Here is a 17,716-nt window from a genome sequence, read left to right on the forward strand (position 1 = left end):
AAATGTGATGTTGACATGTGATTTTGATATGAAATTCACATTTGTGTATTCTGGTTGGGAAGGTACTGCTAATGATTCACGAGTATTTGTTGACGCTGTCACAAGGAGCTCAAACAATTTTCCAATGCCACGAGGAGGTATATTCTTATACTTCAAATAATTATTGCGAATTTATTTACAGTCACACTATGTAAGCCTTTTTTTCATTTTGCAGATCAATTTTACCTTGTTGATTCTGGATATCCAAATATGCCTGGATTTCTTGCCCCTTATCGAGGTCAAAGATATCATCTGCGTGACTATGTTGGACGGGGAAGATTACGTGGGAAGGAAGAATTGTTCAACTATAGACACTCATCGTGCCGTAACATTATTGAACGTTGCATTGGAGTTTTAAAGGCAAGATTTCCTATTTTGAAGTTGATTACCAACTATTTACTTAGTAGGCAAAGACAAATTCCTACTGCATGTTGCGCAATAAACAACTTTATTCGTTAGGAGCACGCTTTAGATAAGTTGTTCGTACAGTATTCGGAGGAGAATATGGCGTTTCAAGATATCCCGGAGTCAAGTCAAGATCAAGAAGTCATAAATTTTGATGCTAGTCAAACAGCTCAAATGGGACAAGTTAGGGATCAAATTGCTACACAAATGTGGAATGGCTATTCAAGACGTCGTATATGATTTCGTGGATGTAGTTTATATTTTGTTAGTGTCTACTTGTTTTGTAATGACACATAAACTTCAAAAAATATCTATTGAATTATTCGTATTCAGGATTTTGAATTATTCTAGTGCTTTCTCATGATTTGAACTGTGTTAAATGTTGTCTTCTGGTAAACAAGTGAATTATTTTGAAAGAGTGCATATTCGGGAAAGCTTAAAGTAAATTGTTGGGCTAAAATTGAAGTTGGTTACTAGTTTAAAATGGAAATAAAATTCAACGGCTAACATGAATTAATTACATAAAGTTCAACTAATACTATATTTAATATTATATTAGCATTAAACTATTCACATTTGTTGAATAATCAGATTTTTTGAATAAAATATTATTAAAAAAAATTTCTCAAAATTTCAAAGCAAACGCGTTTTTTAGTTTTATGTTTTCAGAAACTGTTTTCCAAAATGACAAAGAGAACGTATTTTCAGCAATTTCAAAACAGGCACTCAAAACACAAAACTCAAAATGATTTCAAAACTCAAAACACAAAACCGAAACACAAAGAGAACAGGCCCTTAAGTTTTAGACAGAGCACTCCAAGTTCAATGAAATCGGTGAAATAAAAATCATATGAAAATCTTCCAACCATTGTCCTTAGTCAATAGTATTTTTTCTTCAAATTTGTGGATGACCTTTACTACTTTGTGTCATCAGTGACACTAAATTCAATTATTCACCAATTATGAGTGTGGAATAAGCACAACCAATCCTATATTTAAAAGTATACACAGATAAGATTAGATGAGTATGATATAATTAGAACCCCGTCGCATGAAGAACATGAACGAAACTTATTCCCTAATCATGTTTCTCAGAAAAAAAATCATGCAAAGATCAAAACATACCATTTCAAGTTCTTGAGCCATCAAAATACAAGGACCACACCATGTCGCGTAGAAATCAATTATCAATGGTACATTTCTCTCTCCCTTCACCAGGTCTTGTACTTCTTGTGCAGACAACTTTTCCTGCCAGGTCAAATAATGATAGAAAAATGTGAATCAAACATTTCAGCAAGCAACAAAAATGCCCAACACCCAAATAATTTTTTCCTCTTCTCTTTTATATAATTGTCCAGAAAATAAACTACCAGTCGCCAATTCTATGAAGCTACAGAAATTAGCTATCCAATTAGTTTTTTAATTGACGAATAAATCAAATCCCAGAACTAAAATGAAGAGAACTTTCCATAAACTAGTTAACTTTGTAATGGGCATTTTACAAGTAAAAGTTTATGTATGCAAAATAAATACCACAAGATAGTCTTCTCTGACATATTTCCCAGAAGGGGGTTTGCAGAGCAGTTTTCTTGATGGTGCGTGAATTGATAAGTGAGGGAGTGCTCTCTCGCTAATGGTGGAGGTCAAGAATAGAGTATTTGGTTGATGGGTTTTCAAGGAAAAGGAAGAGGTGCAAATGGGCAGTGCTGGGAGCGAAGCGTGGAACGAGAATATGGAAGCTTGCATTATACTTCTTGTCTGATGCTGTGGCCCCTGTGTGTGTGAGAGAGAGGGAGAGTTTGCAGGGGTTTATGGTGGTTTTTGCCTGAGAAGAAAATGTAGCAGATAATTTGAGGAACAACAATAGGTCCTGTTTGCCTACTGGCATATTGTATAATTCTCCATAATTATATTTAGTAGTTGTTTGAAAAATCAAAATTAACGAAGTGTGCGTGTGAAAAATTGATAAAAATTGTCAGTCTTGAAAAATATTTTGTTAAAATTAAAGTTTGACAGATTAAAAAGTTAATAAAATTTCCTCAAACAAAGACACCATTTGGTTGGGTTTCAATTCCATGGAAAATGGAATTTCAATTCCATATTTTCCTTTTTTTGTTGTATGATAGGTTTTAGGCATTGTCTAGCTGTGATTTTTCAATGGATTTTCAGTCATTTTCTTACTGTTGAGTCCAACTGCGGATCCCACCAAAGAAAGAATCAGTCAAAAATTACAATCACAACGATAGAAAAATTCATTCTTTTTAACCAATAATCTGCACTAGACAGGACCTTATTTTTCTTAGAATTCAAATTCTTTGTCTATCTTGGAATCTAAATTTTTCCACGAAGTCAAGGAATTCCAATTCTCATCATAGCATTTTTTTTTTCTGATTTTTTTATTATTTTATTTTATTTTTGGTAATAGAAATAAATTTTAAGAATTATTGTAAAAAATATTCCATTTTAATTGACAATTTTCGTGTAAAACAAAGTCAAACAAACACAAAAAATAGATAATTTTCTTTAAAAAAAATTGGCAATGGAAATAAATTTTATCCCCAATACTAGTAAATTCTATCCCTTTAATTGACAATTTCACTTAAAACAAAACCAAACGAACACCAAAAAAATACTTTTATTTCAATATTTTCCACATGAAAAATTATACCAATTAAACACAATAATTTACAATTCTCAGAAAAATAATTTTTTGGCAATTCAATTCCCTAGAATTTGTTTTCTAGGCAATTCAATTCCATTTTTGCAATCAAACGGACCCAATTGAAGTTGAAAAGTCAATTATTCTAATTACATTATTACATATTATGAATAAATAAGAGTGTGATTGATTGGTATGAAAAAATCACCTAAAAAAAATGTTTTTCATCTTTTATGGAAAATAAAAATCACATCTACCCAAGAAAAATATTTTTATTAAAAACAAGGAAAATTAGGTATATTTTCAAAAGTTGGAAAATATTTTCCATGAAAAAAATAGTAATCAAACACCCTCAGTAGGAATCTGGGTGGAAAACTAATATTTTTTATAGAAAATAAATGTAATCAAACACACCCTAAGAGTTTTCTCAGAGTAAAATTGCCCCTTTTTTAAAAACACCAAAAGTATGTAACATTACGGTGTTATTTGATAAAATTTTAGTAGAAAATATGGTTAAAATTGATAAAAATTATTGGTCTGATGAATGTATCATCAAAATTGAAGTTTGATCAATGAAAAATTAATAAAATTTTAACAAAGTTTTATCAAACAGATCCTAAATAGATTAGGTTTGTCTAGTGTAAACATAAATTTGTAAATTCTTTTTTCTTATAATTACACCATATGTGTTTGTGTTTCATTATAAGTAACTTATAAGAAGATTATAATGAGAAAGGTAATGAGTTCCACGAGATATGTGGTGTATATAATAAATGGATAATAGTTGTAAACGTGTGATTAAAGTTAAAGTTTGATTGAAAATTACAGATTGAAAAAATATATATATAAATAATAAGAAATTATTTTCAAGCATTGGGACAAAACCCTTTTTACTACAATCTTTTAATAACATGGCCACTATTTCTTTGGTGGTGATATGGTAGAGCTGCTACGGTCCATTGATTGATAAAACAGTGAAGATAATGACTCGATTGTGTCAAAAGGCTCAATAAATTAGAATTTCTTTATTTGTCATAGCAAAAATTAGTGAATTCATTCATAACAAAAGAAAGAAATGAGAGAAGAATAGTTAATGAAGATTTAACCATAAATATTTCTTGAGGAATTATACAATCTACATTCGAAATGCTTGTGCATGTTATAAAAAATTATTTTCCGTTCATATTAATTATGAATTATCAGTAGAGTAATTTAAAGAATAAATCATTTAATTATTTAAAATACAACATGTTAAAAGTCAAATATGAGAAATATAGGGAAATTTTGTTATGAAAATAATAAGTGTAATCATAATTTATTAATATCCTAGTACATGAAAATTATAATTTCAAAATAATTTAAATTAAAAATCGGACGTTTAGCAATCTAAATTACAATCAAGTGTGATTAATAGGAGGGTGAATTGGGGGCAAATGGTACTATAAAACAAAAGTTTGAAATGTAAGATCATTAAATTCATGTGAACACGTTTCATTGTTTCATCGCTGTTTTTTTTTTTTTTGGTTTGGATGTCCGAGTTTCGCTCGACTAATCCTGAGCAGTGATAGTTTCTCTTTGATTTGCCACTTTGGTGAATCCAAATGCGATCATAGTTTATATACACTTGGGCTGGATATTTGGGATGCGGTGGTTCCCTTTGTGGACCTCCCTTTACGATGTGCGGACATGACTCTCGAAAGGGCAACAAAACGCACTATAACTTTGCCTCCATATAACATCTGCCTTCAAACATAAATGTTACCTTCCAGTTGTCGCGACTATTCAAACCTCGTATACTCCGTATGGAATACTCTCGCTTTACCATTGCACCATGCTTTTGGGGATAGTTTCACCGTATTTTAATTTCACTTAAGGTCATCAATCTTTGTTTATTTGAACATTTGTATTCCTAACTTTTTTCATCAAATTCTTATTTCAACCTTCCATTAATAAGCAAATTTTGTCTTTGATGATAATTTCTAATAGGTTAGGGTCATAAGTACCATATTAAGTAAAGATTGAGAATCTTAAATGAAATTAAAATATAGTTGCAACTAATGAAAACTGTGGTATGAATACAATTACACACAAGTGAATGGAACCCTTCTTTGATCAATTTTTTAACAAAAGTTATTCAATAATATAGTATAGTAGAAAATCTTGAGATATTTAAAAATCTAGAGGAATTTACCATGGATTCCTCCCCTTTACTAGGAAGTATGTCAGGATTTAAGCCCTATCTTACATGTCATTGCTCTGGAAAAAAAATAAGTACGGCATCTCAAATATATGCCACTATGCAAACAGAAAAGTGAGATCAAATTTTCAAGCGAAGTAGGAAAGATATCACTACTTATATAAAAAGGGCAATGTGTTATTACTGTAGAAAGAACAATAGATTCTTCCATTTCTACCACTGTAGCAACTTTTTTTTTCCTAGAGTAAAAATGACGCCGTCTGCCAATTTTTTTTATTTTTTACATGTCTGCAGTGATGTACCGACTTTAGATATATATTTTTTTCTTCTTTTCCATTTTCACACGCTACTCCTTTTTCTCTTTGAGTTTCATTGGTTCATTTCTTTTCTCCATATATGTATGATATTTCTGTTTCTATTATATTTGAAATATCTGTATTTTGTGCTTCAATCATTGCGCTTATATTGTATTTGTTCTCTTTGTTTGTTCAATCGTTGACTCATGTTCTTTTGGCCTTATTTTAGTTTGCAAGTAGTGGTGGAGAATGTTTTCAACTTCTCTTTAGTTTGTGGTAGCAGTAATATCTAGAGTTTTTCATTTTTCTTGTATAGCGATGATTAATGAGGGGGAAATCTACTTTCATATGATTTAATTTTTCATTTTTCTTGTATAGTGTTGAACTTCGATGTTGATGTTGAAGTTGATTTGTTGTACACAAACTCTGGAGTAAACTGGTAAATAAGAGAGTAAATAGAATTGGGCGTGGAAATAACAGAATAGAAATACATGAAAATAATTAGAAGAAAGTAAAGAGGTCTCATAGACGTGTCAAACTTCCACCAACATGGTCTTTTTTGTAGACGATGAACGTTGGGGGTTCACTGTTCAAAAGTTCGAAAACACATTTATCGCCCATTTATAGTTCTTTTTCTCTAAAAAAATCTGCCCAACCTATAGTTATACGTCTTATTAGACTATTTGGTCACAAATTTGTGGCGAGCTCCTAGTCATGATGTAAAAAATCATGGATTTGAATATTTCGCAGACCTCTTGGTTGGTGATATCTAGAGAACTGTCCTGGTATATCCTGGAAGACCATGATTTAATAAATTATTGATCTTTGAATCAAATTGTGGAAGAGATGAATGTAGAATGAGATATTAAAGATGACACTTACAATTTCCCGATGGCTGTTGTGATGAGGTGTTAGTGTTATTTCAAATGCAGGGTTATCTGTATGTGAAACGTTGTATTCTTCGGGAATATCAGAGTCATATGTGACCTCTAATCCAGAATGGTCATATTGAATGTGGAGTTCCCGTTATATTCAAATACCAAAACATGAGCATCCTCTAAGTTATGATGGTCAAAAATTTGTTCCCATCCATCGGCAAAATATATTCTTCCATTATCTCTTTCCAATCGTATTTTGACAATTATACCATCATATGAGGTTACTCGTACTGTGTCACCAAGTTGGTGTCTCCAATCGTTGACAAAGAATCTGGGAAGCATCTATACATATATATTAAAAAAAGTATAAGAGAGATATTAAGAATGCATCCATTCAAATGTGAGAGGAGAAACTCTTGTGTGACTAACCAGACAGGTATTATGGTTTTGTGGAGGAGTAATGATTCTGAAAAAACGATGTGGCACCTCCATTCTGTCTCAATATAGTACAATGAAAATTTTGTTAGAATAAATCTATTATTTACGTTGTGGAGGCCCTAATATAGATTTTACAGTATAGGCGAGTTAAAAAGTTTGTTAATGGAAGTTCCATGTTTATAAGATAAACTTTGTATGTGATCTAAAAAAAAATTCTATATGTTGTTGTAGAACAATATCATGAAGTTTGGTAAGAAATTCATGATTTGTTTTCGATTTTTAATAAAAGAATTGAAGATTGACATTTAGTCCATCTCAATAAACAAGATGTAAGTTAAAACTGTAAAATTTAGTGTTGAAAAAATAGCTATGGTAATCAAGAAAGAGTAGATAGACACCTGATTTTCTTTTTGTTGAGGACCTGCAAGCAAGGATATGTAAATATTTTATACGAGGAGTGATTTAAGGTAAATTTTGAAAACATGAGAAACTATTTAAATTAGAGGATATGTACTTCCTATGTTATTTCCTTTTCTCCAGATTTGATAAGAGGTTCACGGGTTGTAGAAATAGACCATATGTTACAAAAAAAACCTAATCTTACTCTTCCCAGAAATAAAAGTGAGGAGAAAGAAATTATTGAAGTATCACGTGAGTGACTATTTTATCTTAACACGTTTCATACATTATTTGATTGCAATTAGAAGGTTACGATTGGAAATGTAATTAATATGTAATATGCCTATTATTTATCTACATTTTTACTCATTGGATTTATATAATATTTGTATATATAAAAAAAATGATTTATATTTTATATATTTATTTTAGGAATCACATCTATTTAAAAAATTAAGTTGATTAAATGAAATTAAATTTTGATATTGAAAGTTGGTAAAGAAAAAAGAAAGGTGGACAAATGAAATTTGTTAATTACGAAAGCAATTTGAGCATCCGTAATTACAGAGGCTCAACTTTGAACCTCCATAATTACGGAGGCTCACATTGAGCCTCCATAATTATGGAGGCACTTTGATGCCTCCGTAATTATGAAGGCTTTGCCTTTTGAGATTTCGTAATTATGGAGGCATTATTTTTTTCCCCATCTTTTTCTTTTACATGTTATTACAACAAATACTTCAATATTATTTTTTTAATTTTGTCGAACGTAATTTTATTATTTTATATGGCGTTATATTTTAATTTAAATGTGAGTTTCTTATTTTGTGTGAAATTTAACTAATAGTCGGACTTTCTTAACGTTATTTTTAAAATTTTGCAATTTCTATTTATGTGATGATAAAAATTTATAATATATAATATAGAAAAATGAATAAGTATATTTAGTTTTTTTTTCCAACTATAATACTTAAGTGAGTATAATTTATTCATTTCCCTGTCTATGTCATTTTCATTTTACATTTTGAACGAAAATATCGTTGTTTTCATTTCGTTCGTACAAGCACATTGTCTTTGTCCTTATTTTAATCGCTGTCCTTATTTTCATCGTGCCTTTCTCATCCTTCCCGTCTTTTTGTTTTCTCACTGTCTTCAATTGCGTGTATATTTTGTTCAGCGATATTTTATTCAACGATAGACTTGTTGTTGTTGGTGAGGTTTTTTTCGATATAATTCTTATTGTTCGGGTCATGGAAATGTATGCATTTTTTTGGCTTCTTTTATATGAGGATATTGTTTTCAATGTGCATACTCTTAGTTATGTTTCCAATTTTATTGAGTTGATTTTTGTGGTTTCTTTCTTTCAGCAATACAATGAGTAAGCAATATTGGACACCTACATCTGTACTGCTTCAAGTTCTTGAATCTATATTTAATCAAGAGAATAAAACCCCAAACAAGTCAAGGATCATGCAGATAGTCTCCGAACTATCGTTGCATGGGCAAATCTCTAATATAAATGTTTATAATTGGTTTAAGAGTAGACGTGCTCGTTTAAGAAGGCTAGACCTATCCACACAGGCACACGATTCTGAACTTGTAATTCAGTCAAGGGTACAAAAAGACAAATTGCGTAAGAGACATATAGGTCCGATTTGTTGTTTAAATGTGATTTCTTGTTGGTTTAATATTTTTTACGTAATTTTAACATAAATATTTGGTATTATAGAAATATTTACAAGTTCTACACATATGCCAGGAAGAAGGATGAGATATTGTTCTAAATGCACAGCAGGTTTCTTAGATTGAATATATTTTTTTATAATTTTTTTTTGCACCCGGCTATTTGTTTGGTCGTGTTGTAGTACACTTTTTTTTCATCTTGTTTTTATAAAATTATTTTTTAATCCAATTTTTGCACTTCCGTTGTCTTTCAGCGATCTTATACTAATTTTATGATTGTAGATTCTATTGATCATGTCGAATTACAGAAGGATCTTTAAGTTGATGAAAACATTGGCGTGGAAAAGCAATTTGAAGATGACAATATGCAATCTCAACGTGGTTCACATGTTCCTATCATTTTAGATCGTTATAAGAGAATTGATATACGAAATATTCCAGTCGAACCTTATATTCTTCCGTCTTGTATAATTTGTAAACATTGTGGTGCAAAAAAAAATTTACAAAGAAAGTAACGATTTTTGTTGTTGCGATGAAAATGTTAAATTACAGCTGAACAGTGTTTTCCCTGAATTGTATGAGTTATTTACTTCTAATTCATGTGAAGCGATTGCTTTTAAAAAAGTTGATCGTACTTACAATAACCATTTTGCATTCACTTCATTTGGTGTCAAATATGATAAAAATTTGTATAAAAATAATAGAGGTGTAAATACGTTCAAAGTTCAGGGACAAGTATACCATTTTATAAATCCACTTCTACCAACTGATGGAAATCCTACATATTTGCAGTTATACTTTTACGATACTTATAATGAAATTAGTAATAGACTACAAATTTCAGATAGGTTAAATAAATCAACTTTGAAAAAGTTAATAGATATCTTAAAGATAAATCCATATTGTCATTTCTTTCGATCATTAAGTGAAGTTACTGATTTTGATTCATGCTGTATCGCACTGAGGTTGGATTCGGGTCTCGACCAGAGAGTATATAACATATCATCATGTGAACAGGTGGCTGCAGTATGGATTGATGATGATCCATCTGCAAGCATAAAGACTCGTGATATATTAATTTATGGAGATTCTAATACTGCACATAGAGTAAATTACTATTATGGTAGTTATGATCTACTTCAATATCCATTAATATTTACCTATGGAGAACCTGGATGGCATGAAGGTATCGAAAAGGTAAATTCGAATACTTCAATAGTTCATGAAAATTTCATACAAATCAATCAAGTTGATTCGGCCGAACAACTTATAGAGATGGAAGATCGTGGTAAGTTTTATTATCATTGAAATTTTTTAATATTTTTAAGAGTGCATAAATGTATTGTCATTTCTAGATCTGTCTTTGTGACTTTAATTTTTTTTTCTTTTCAGCTATGAAGAGAGGTAAGAAACGAATTACTGTGTCATGCCGTGAATATTATTGCTACAAACTTTAAATCAGACTTTTCAGATAAGTCTGTACTCTTTCATACCGATAGACTTCTACAACAATATATAATGGATATGAATGTTAAGATTGAAACTGCGAGATTAGATTATTTTCATAATAATCAAAAGACTATACGAGGTGAACTTTAACAAGGAATTTTAGATAGTATACAAAATGATGAGAATAGAGGCTATAAAATTGGCAAATCAATTATGTTGCCTACAAGGTTTATTGGGAGTCCTAGAAATTTAACTAAAAGATATATGGATGCAATGTGTTTAATTCAAAGATATGAAAAACCTGATATATTTTTAACAATGACATGCAATCCAAATTGGCCTGAAATTAAACAAGAATTGAGGCACAATGATAGTGTACAAAATAGGCCATATTTGTTAGCCCGAATATTTCGAGCAAAACTTGAAGAACTAAAAACAGATTTAATAAAGAGAGAAATTTTAGGGCATATAGCTGTCTATGTGTATGTAATTGAATTCCAAAAAAAAGGTCTACCTCATGTTCATTTTCTCCTCATATTTAAAACGAATTTTAAGATTACTAATTCTATGCAAGTTGACGAAATTGTTTCTTGTGAAATACTAGATTCAAAGAAAAATCCTCACTTGCATGCTACTGTGGTCAAACATATGATGCATGGTCCTTGTAGACAATTAAGTCCTACAAATGTGTGCATGGAAAATAACCGTACTTGTAAAAATAAGTATCCAAGAGAATACATTTTGCATACTTCATTAGGTAGTGATTCATATCCACTTTATAGGCGTCGTGATGATGGTGTTACTGTTAAGGTCAGAGGATCTGTACTAGACAATAGATGAGTTGTACCATATAATCCTTATATTTTAGTTAAGTATGATTGTCACATTAATGTTGAAATATGTTCTTCTGTTAAAGCAGTCAAATATTTATACAAATATGTATACAAAGGACATGATCGTGTTAATTTTACGATGAATAAAGAAACTAATGAGCATTATATTGATGAGATTTCGAATTATCAAACCGCTAGATGGATATCTGCACCGGAAGCTATATTGAGAATTTTTAGTTTTGATTTATTCGATATATATCCTTCTGTAGTTTCTTTACAGTTACATATTGAAGATGCTCGATTGGTTACATATAATGAAACAGATGATCATCAGAAGTTATAAATAAAGACTCCATTCAACGAACAATGTTAACTGAATTTTTTAAAATGAATATTTCAAATGAAAAGGCACGAACTTTACTATATAAGGATTTTCTTACATACTTTGTATGGAATACATATTTTCAAGCTTGGAGTCCTAGAAAGAAGCAAAATGTTATTGGTAGAATAGTTGCTACTAATCCATCTGAGGGCGAGAGATACTTTCTAAGAGTTTTATTGAATTATGTTAAAGGGCCTAAATCTTTTCAAAATTTAAGAACAGTTAATAACATTGTTGTGCCTACTTATCGCGAAACTGCATTTTTACATGGTCTCATAGGTGGGAATAATTATTGTGAAATGTGTTTAAATGAGGCGATCACCTATGAAATGCCTATATCATTACGTCGCCTCTTTGCTAATGTGTTAATTTTTTGCAGCCCTGCAAATCCTAGGAATTTATGGGTTAAATTTAAAGTGTACATGATAGAAAAATTTTTACATGCAAGCATGATAGTATGTGATGCCGAGATTAGGGTTTTGAGATGCATAAATTCATTCTTGGAAGTTTTTGGTACAAACATAAATGATTTTGGTCTGGTAGATTTTGACGTAATTGTGAATGATGCTGATGTGTTAGCAAACATGATTTTAGAAGAGACTACAAATATTAATGTTCAGTGTGACATGCATTTTACAAAGAATTTAAATAAGGGACAACAATTTGCCTATAATGTTATTTTAGACTGTGTTGTAAATAATAAAAATGGAGTTTTTTTTTTATTGATGGCCCAGGAGGTACTGGAAAAACTTTTCTGTACAAGGCATTACTTGCTGCAGTACGATCTCGACAACTTATTGCATTAGCAACAGCGTCATCGGGAGTGACTGCTTCTTTATTGTCGGCTGGGAGAACTGGTCATTCACGTTTTAAAATCCCACTTCAAGCAAATTCTGATATGCGATGTTCAGTAAGTAAACAATCATCACTTCGTCAACTTTTACAAATGACAAAACTAATTGTGTGGGATAAAGCACCGATGATTAATAGATGTGCTTTTGAAACTTTGGATAAAATGTTAAAAGATATTACTGAATGTGAATTGTCATTTGGTGGAAAGGTTGTTGTGTTCGGAGGAGATTTTCGACAAGTGTTGCCAGTAGTATAAAGAGGAACAAAAGATGATACCATGAATGCCAGTTTAGTTTTTTCAGATTTATGGCAATATTTTATACAACTACTATTGACTGAGAATATGAGAGCTAAATTAGATCCTTTGTTATGTGAATATTTACTTAGATTTGGAAATGGAATAGAAAGAGAATATACATGTCACATAATTAAACTTCCTTCAGATATAATAATAGATTTTGAGAGTGAACTTGAATCATTGAAAAAATTAATTACTATTGTGTTTCCTAATTTTCACACATATGGTGACAATTTGAATACTATGATGAACATAGTTATTTTGACTCCAAAAAATGAACATGTGGATGTAATAAATAATATGTTAGTTAAAGAAATTTCAGGAGAAATATTTACATTATTTAGTTTTGATGAAGTAATTGATAAAATAGAAGAATTTATTCATGAGGACTTTTTGAATAATCTAACTCCAAATGGTATCCCTCCACATGAACTTGTACTAAAAAGAAACTGTCCTGTTATGTTGCTTTGAAACATTAATACTTCAGAAGGTTTGTGTAATGGGACTAGACTTATTTGTCGGGAATTTAAACGAAATGTTATTTTAGCCGAAATTGGAATAGGTGAATATCATGGAAAACAAGTATTTTTACCTAGAATTCCATTTATTCCACTTGAAGGAGATAAGTATTCGGTACCATTTAAGAGAACTCAATTTCCCATTCATCCTTGTTTTGCAATGACCATTAACAAAGCTCAAGGTCAAACTTTAGATTTCGTTGGACTATATTTGCCTGAACCCGTTTTCTCGCATGGTCAATTATATGTCGCTTTATCTAGAGCAAGAACAAGAGAAAACATAAAAATTCTAATAAAGCCAATGGATGAAATAAAATCACACAATTGTTGCACAAAAAATGTAGTCTACCTTGAAATTTTGAATTTGATACATACAACTTAAGAAGTCTATAATTACAAGTTTTGTTTAATTGGACTGCCAATGTATTGTTAGCCTAAAAGAGGATATTTTCTCTGCTAATCCATCTTGTGTCAAGGAGAATAACATTGAGCTATACAAGATTAGTTATTTTTACATGTTATTATGCGTTTCAATTATACTTTACTTGTTAGTATGAAACATGGTGCATATAAAAGGGTCAGGTCGTTATCTTTAAACATGTCCTTCATAATATTTCACGTTCAACATATCTTTATTTATTTGGGTCACTGATAAGATACGAAAAGAAAGGATAAAAAACACAAGTTTATCACATAATATTTCAATCAGTATATTCTGATTATCTGCTACAATTAGGGCTTACGGGGATGAAGAAAGCATTCGTTATTACAGATATCTACCGCAATCTTTCGTCTATATATGCTCATCCTATCCGACGAAACTGATTCAATTGAATATCCCAAAACAAAGCATTCTATACATTTGAGTACGAAAATTCCACAATTGGGCACGTGGAAAAAATAGTTTAGTGTTAGAATAAATGACTAAGTTTAGGAAATTAAATATTCTGCTAAAAAACAAGCCACTTAAATGCTTACCCATTGTTTGCACAGTTTAGGTAAGGTATAATCTCCTCTTTCATTTGTTTATTTCTATGTTTCCTTATATCTCCTCTAGAAGATGAAGTTGTTTTCAATAGTGTTTTTACCACAGTCAATGAAGCTTTTACATGTGCTTTTATTTGATTCGGTGTGTGGACGTTATTGCTGCAATTATATATTTGAAATTTCCATTCAGGAATATTGACAACGAAAAGGTACCAGCTATTGCCCGGATATGAGCACGGAATTAATATATACTTGCATGTCCTCCAAGGATGACCAAATATAGGTGTGTTGCCATTCATATAATTTTGTATAAGAGTTCCATCTGCTTCACCTCTTGTGGTTCCCATTCCTGTGTCAGAATGTCATATCATTTGACGAGCACATTCTGCTTCAAATTTGAAATCCATAATTGCATATTCTTTTGAAACAAGCGGACAACCATCATTCATGAACCGCCTCAATAGTTTTAACTCTAGCTCAATGTTTTGATAAAATAAATAGATATAAATTAGATTAAATATATCGACTATGAAATAAAATCTATTGTAATTCATAGACTTTACTTAGAGCAATATTTATGTCATGTATTTGATCCATTAGAGTTTTCAACATGTCTCTTCTAAAGATATTGTTACAGCCATCGTCCAAGTATGCACTGTATGACATTATTTTAATTAATTCCAAATAAATCAAAAGAGAACTTGAAGATTTGAGCTAATACAAATAAAATTAGATCTATTACCTAGATTGATTCTCCGCTATAAAATTTCTAATTTTTATGTATCTTTGCATAAGATAGTCTTCTAGAGGACGATCTGAAGATGATGAAGACTGTATTTGTTTCCCCTTGTTTTTCTTATCTTTTATCGACCTTTTAGAGCTCTCAATTTGTTCAGCTGTTGATATCTCATTTGGTTTATTGCAAGGAACAACACTTGTATCGAGAGGGACATCTTGTTGCGTGGAACCTATGATGGCTTCCATGTTTGATTTCCATTCAGATAACGTGTTCAGTGTTTCCTGATTTTGTTCATCAACATAGGATCTAATTGAACTTAAACTGGTATCAATATAAGATTGCATACCCTGATATCTCTCTTCCTGCCACTTCTGTTGCTGTTCAAAAAATTGCCTTTGGTTGTTAAGAATTATCTGATTATGATGTTGCATGTAATCTTCTTGCTATTTTTTTGCTCCTCAAATAACTGTTTTTGGTTTTCAAGAACCGCATGGTGGTGAGCTCTTGATTCATCAACAAATACTGCCTTCAAGTTGCTATTTACACCAGACATGTCTGATGCTATGTGTTGCATGTAGATACCCAACAATTCTTCCATTTTATCTTCATTTAAGGAGTTGGAGCTACTGGGAATAGAGTTAGACCCAAATGCAGGTGAAGATGTAGAAGTACTGGGAATCGTCGTTTCTTGCACATGTATATTGATTTGTTCTACTGCATTATCCAATACTCCATTTACAATCTCATCTAATCTGCTGTGTCCATTATCCACTGACAATGAAAGAGTTTCGTACCAAAGACTTTGTAATTCTTCTTCATTAGGCTGTAGCATAGCAATCACTTGAATCTGTAATCAAATTGAAATATCAAAATCATTTATTTTGAGTTTAATTTTATTTTAAGATAATTGAATGTGAAAGTAATTGTACATTCATAAAAACATACCTGACGAGTAGACAAAAAAAGTTTTGTCTCTTTTTCAGTTACAAATTGGTTGGGTTTCCAGTTGTATATTCTTGGACACTGTGGTTTTTTATGTCTACGATGTCCAAATTTCTTTCCAATCTTTGGAAATACTTCATATATCCAATACTGCAAAATAATAAAAAATAAACATTATATGTATAAAAAAAATTTATGGGAATATTGTACATAATAAATCAATACAAGAATAGGGACTAATTACCTGGAACGCAAATGGATATCCATGTAACGCGTACTTGCATTATGTTTGTTCAATCCGTTGCAACCTTTGTATTCTTTCAGATTGTGATGCTTTCAATGAATATAACAAGATCAAATATGCTTTGCTACCCATGGATATGCAATGAACTCATCCAGATGCTCAATCATACCAAGAGTTCTATAATCAATTTGTCTTGAAGTGGGTGTCAACACACATTCGATCAACATGGCTAAACCAAGCTTCAATTTATCTTCTTCATGATCCCACGCATGGAATGCTTCATGAAGCATCTTCATACTGATTCGATATGTACCATTAAAGTATCGATTTCTAAGATGATCATTTGCATCATTAATGTCCATGGATGGTTCATAGCAAGGTAATCCAGTAATAAGACAAAATTCTTGCATACCAAATCTGGCTACACGATCGGCTAACCTTACCCAAATTTCATCATTTTTCCCACAATTAACAAGCCTCAATATAAATTCATGCACCAACCTACTATTAAATTGTACATTTTTTCCTTTGTAGAAAGCTCCATAAAGAAATCCATAAAAATTACTACAGATCAACGAAAATTGCTCATTCGAATCTAAAAATTTTACAAAGTCTTTAAGATATTCGAAATTTGGATATTGGACAATTGTAGCAGAAAATCATTGATCCGAAGAAATTATGTATTCTAAAGACATCTACATAAATTATTCCAAAAATAACATCTTATTTATGAATGAATCTAAAAATTAAAAATAGAGAAACATTTATGAATGAATCTAAAAATCACGGAGGCAAGGCCTCTGTGATTATGGAGGCCAAGCCTCCGGATTACGAAGGCTAGCAGCCTGGCCTCCGTAATACGGAGGCTTGCCTCCATATTTACGGAGGCCAACGCCTATGTATGATGGAGGCCTCAACAAGGCCTCTGTGATTACGGAGGCCTTGTTATGGTCTCCGTAATAATGGAGACCCATTAAGGCATGGGTCTCCATAATCACGGAGTTCTTATGGGTAAAATTGTTGCCCATACACAGATCTGTGCAGATATATGCAAGTTTCTTCAATTGTAAATTTTTAAGTAAAATTGTTACCTTTTTCGGCCAATTTCAGAGCTTCTCCAATTTAAATATGCGGGGAGTTTCTCTCTTGAAAATGTAGAGATTTTTGGGACTAAAAGTATAATAAATGAGCATAGAACAACCACGAGATAAAAGGCTGTCACATATGAGCTGTATATTATTGTTGTTTTATGCATTTGGTCAACAATCAATGAAGTAGTTTTGTTGTGTTATGAAATACAAACTATTCACACCTTTTATAAAATCTCAAATATACGTCTTTGTTTGAATTCTTTAATTTCATACACAAAATCATACATCAACGTATTCGCGTGTAATTAGATATTTATTACAATTCAATTTATTTAAGCTAAATAAATAACTGAATCAAATTTTCCTTCCATTACAATGAAGGTTTGT

General features: G+C 31.1%; 2 protein-coding genes across 2 annotated transcripts in view; one reads left to right on the forward strand and one right to left on the reverse strand.

The window, feature by feature from the left end:
* The window catches only part of LOC111384417 (thioredoxin-like protein CITRX2, chloroplastic), an 8,619-nt gene extending 6,290 nt beyond the window's left edge, over window positions 1-2,329 (reverse strand). Inside the window, exons 1-2 of the mRNA XM_023008688.1 lie at window positions 1,978-2,329; window positions 1,570-1,692 (exon numbers count right to left, since the gene is read on the reverse strand). Coding sequence (XP_022864456.1) covers window positions 1,570-1,692; window positions 1,978-2,190 — 336 coding nt within the window. The 5' untranslated portion in view covers window positions 2,191-2,329. The remainder of the gene's footprint in view (window positions 1-1,569; window positions 1,693-1,977) is intronic.
* Window positions 11-717, forward strand: LOC111384408 (protein ALP1-like). The gene is made up of 2 exons (XM_023008681.1): window positions 11-137; window positions 215-717. Exons 1-2 carry the CDS (start codon window positions 29-31, stop codon window positions 496-498), a joined length of 393 nt encoding a protein of 130 aa, XP_022864449.1. The 5' UTR covers window positions 11-28; the 3' UTR covers window positions 499-717.
* Window positions 2,330-17,716: the final 15,387 nt, after the last annotated feature.

This window comes from Olea europaea, chromosome 3 (assembly GCF_002742605.1).
Source record: "Olea europaea var. sylvestris chromosome 3, O_europaea_v1, whole genome shotgun sequence".
NCBI lineage: Eukaryota > Viridiplantae > Streptophyta > Magnoliopsida > Lamiales > Oleaceae > Olea > Olea europaea.

What these genes read in the sequence shown, in the direction of transcription:
- LOC111384408 (XM_023008681.1), top strand. Translation starts at nt 29, where the DNA reads ATGAAATTCACATTTGTGTATTCTGGTTGGGAAGGTACTGCTAATGAT. An exon ending in TTTTCCAATGCCACGAGGAG is followed by an intron (nt 138 to 214) that starts GTATATTCTTAT and finishes TTCATTTTGCAG; the next exon opens with ATCAATTTTACCTTGTTGAT.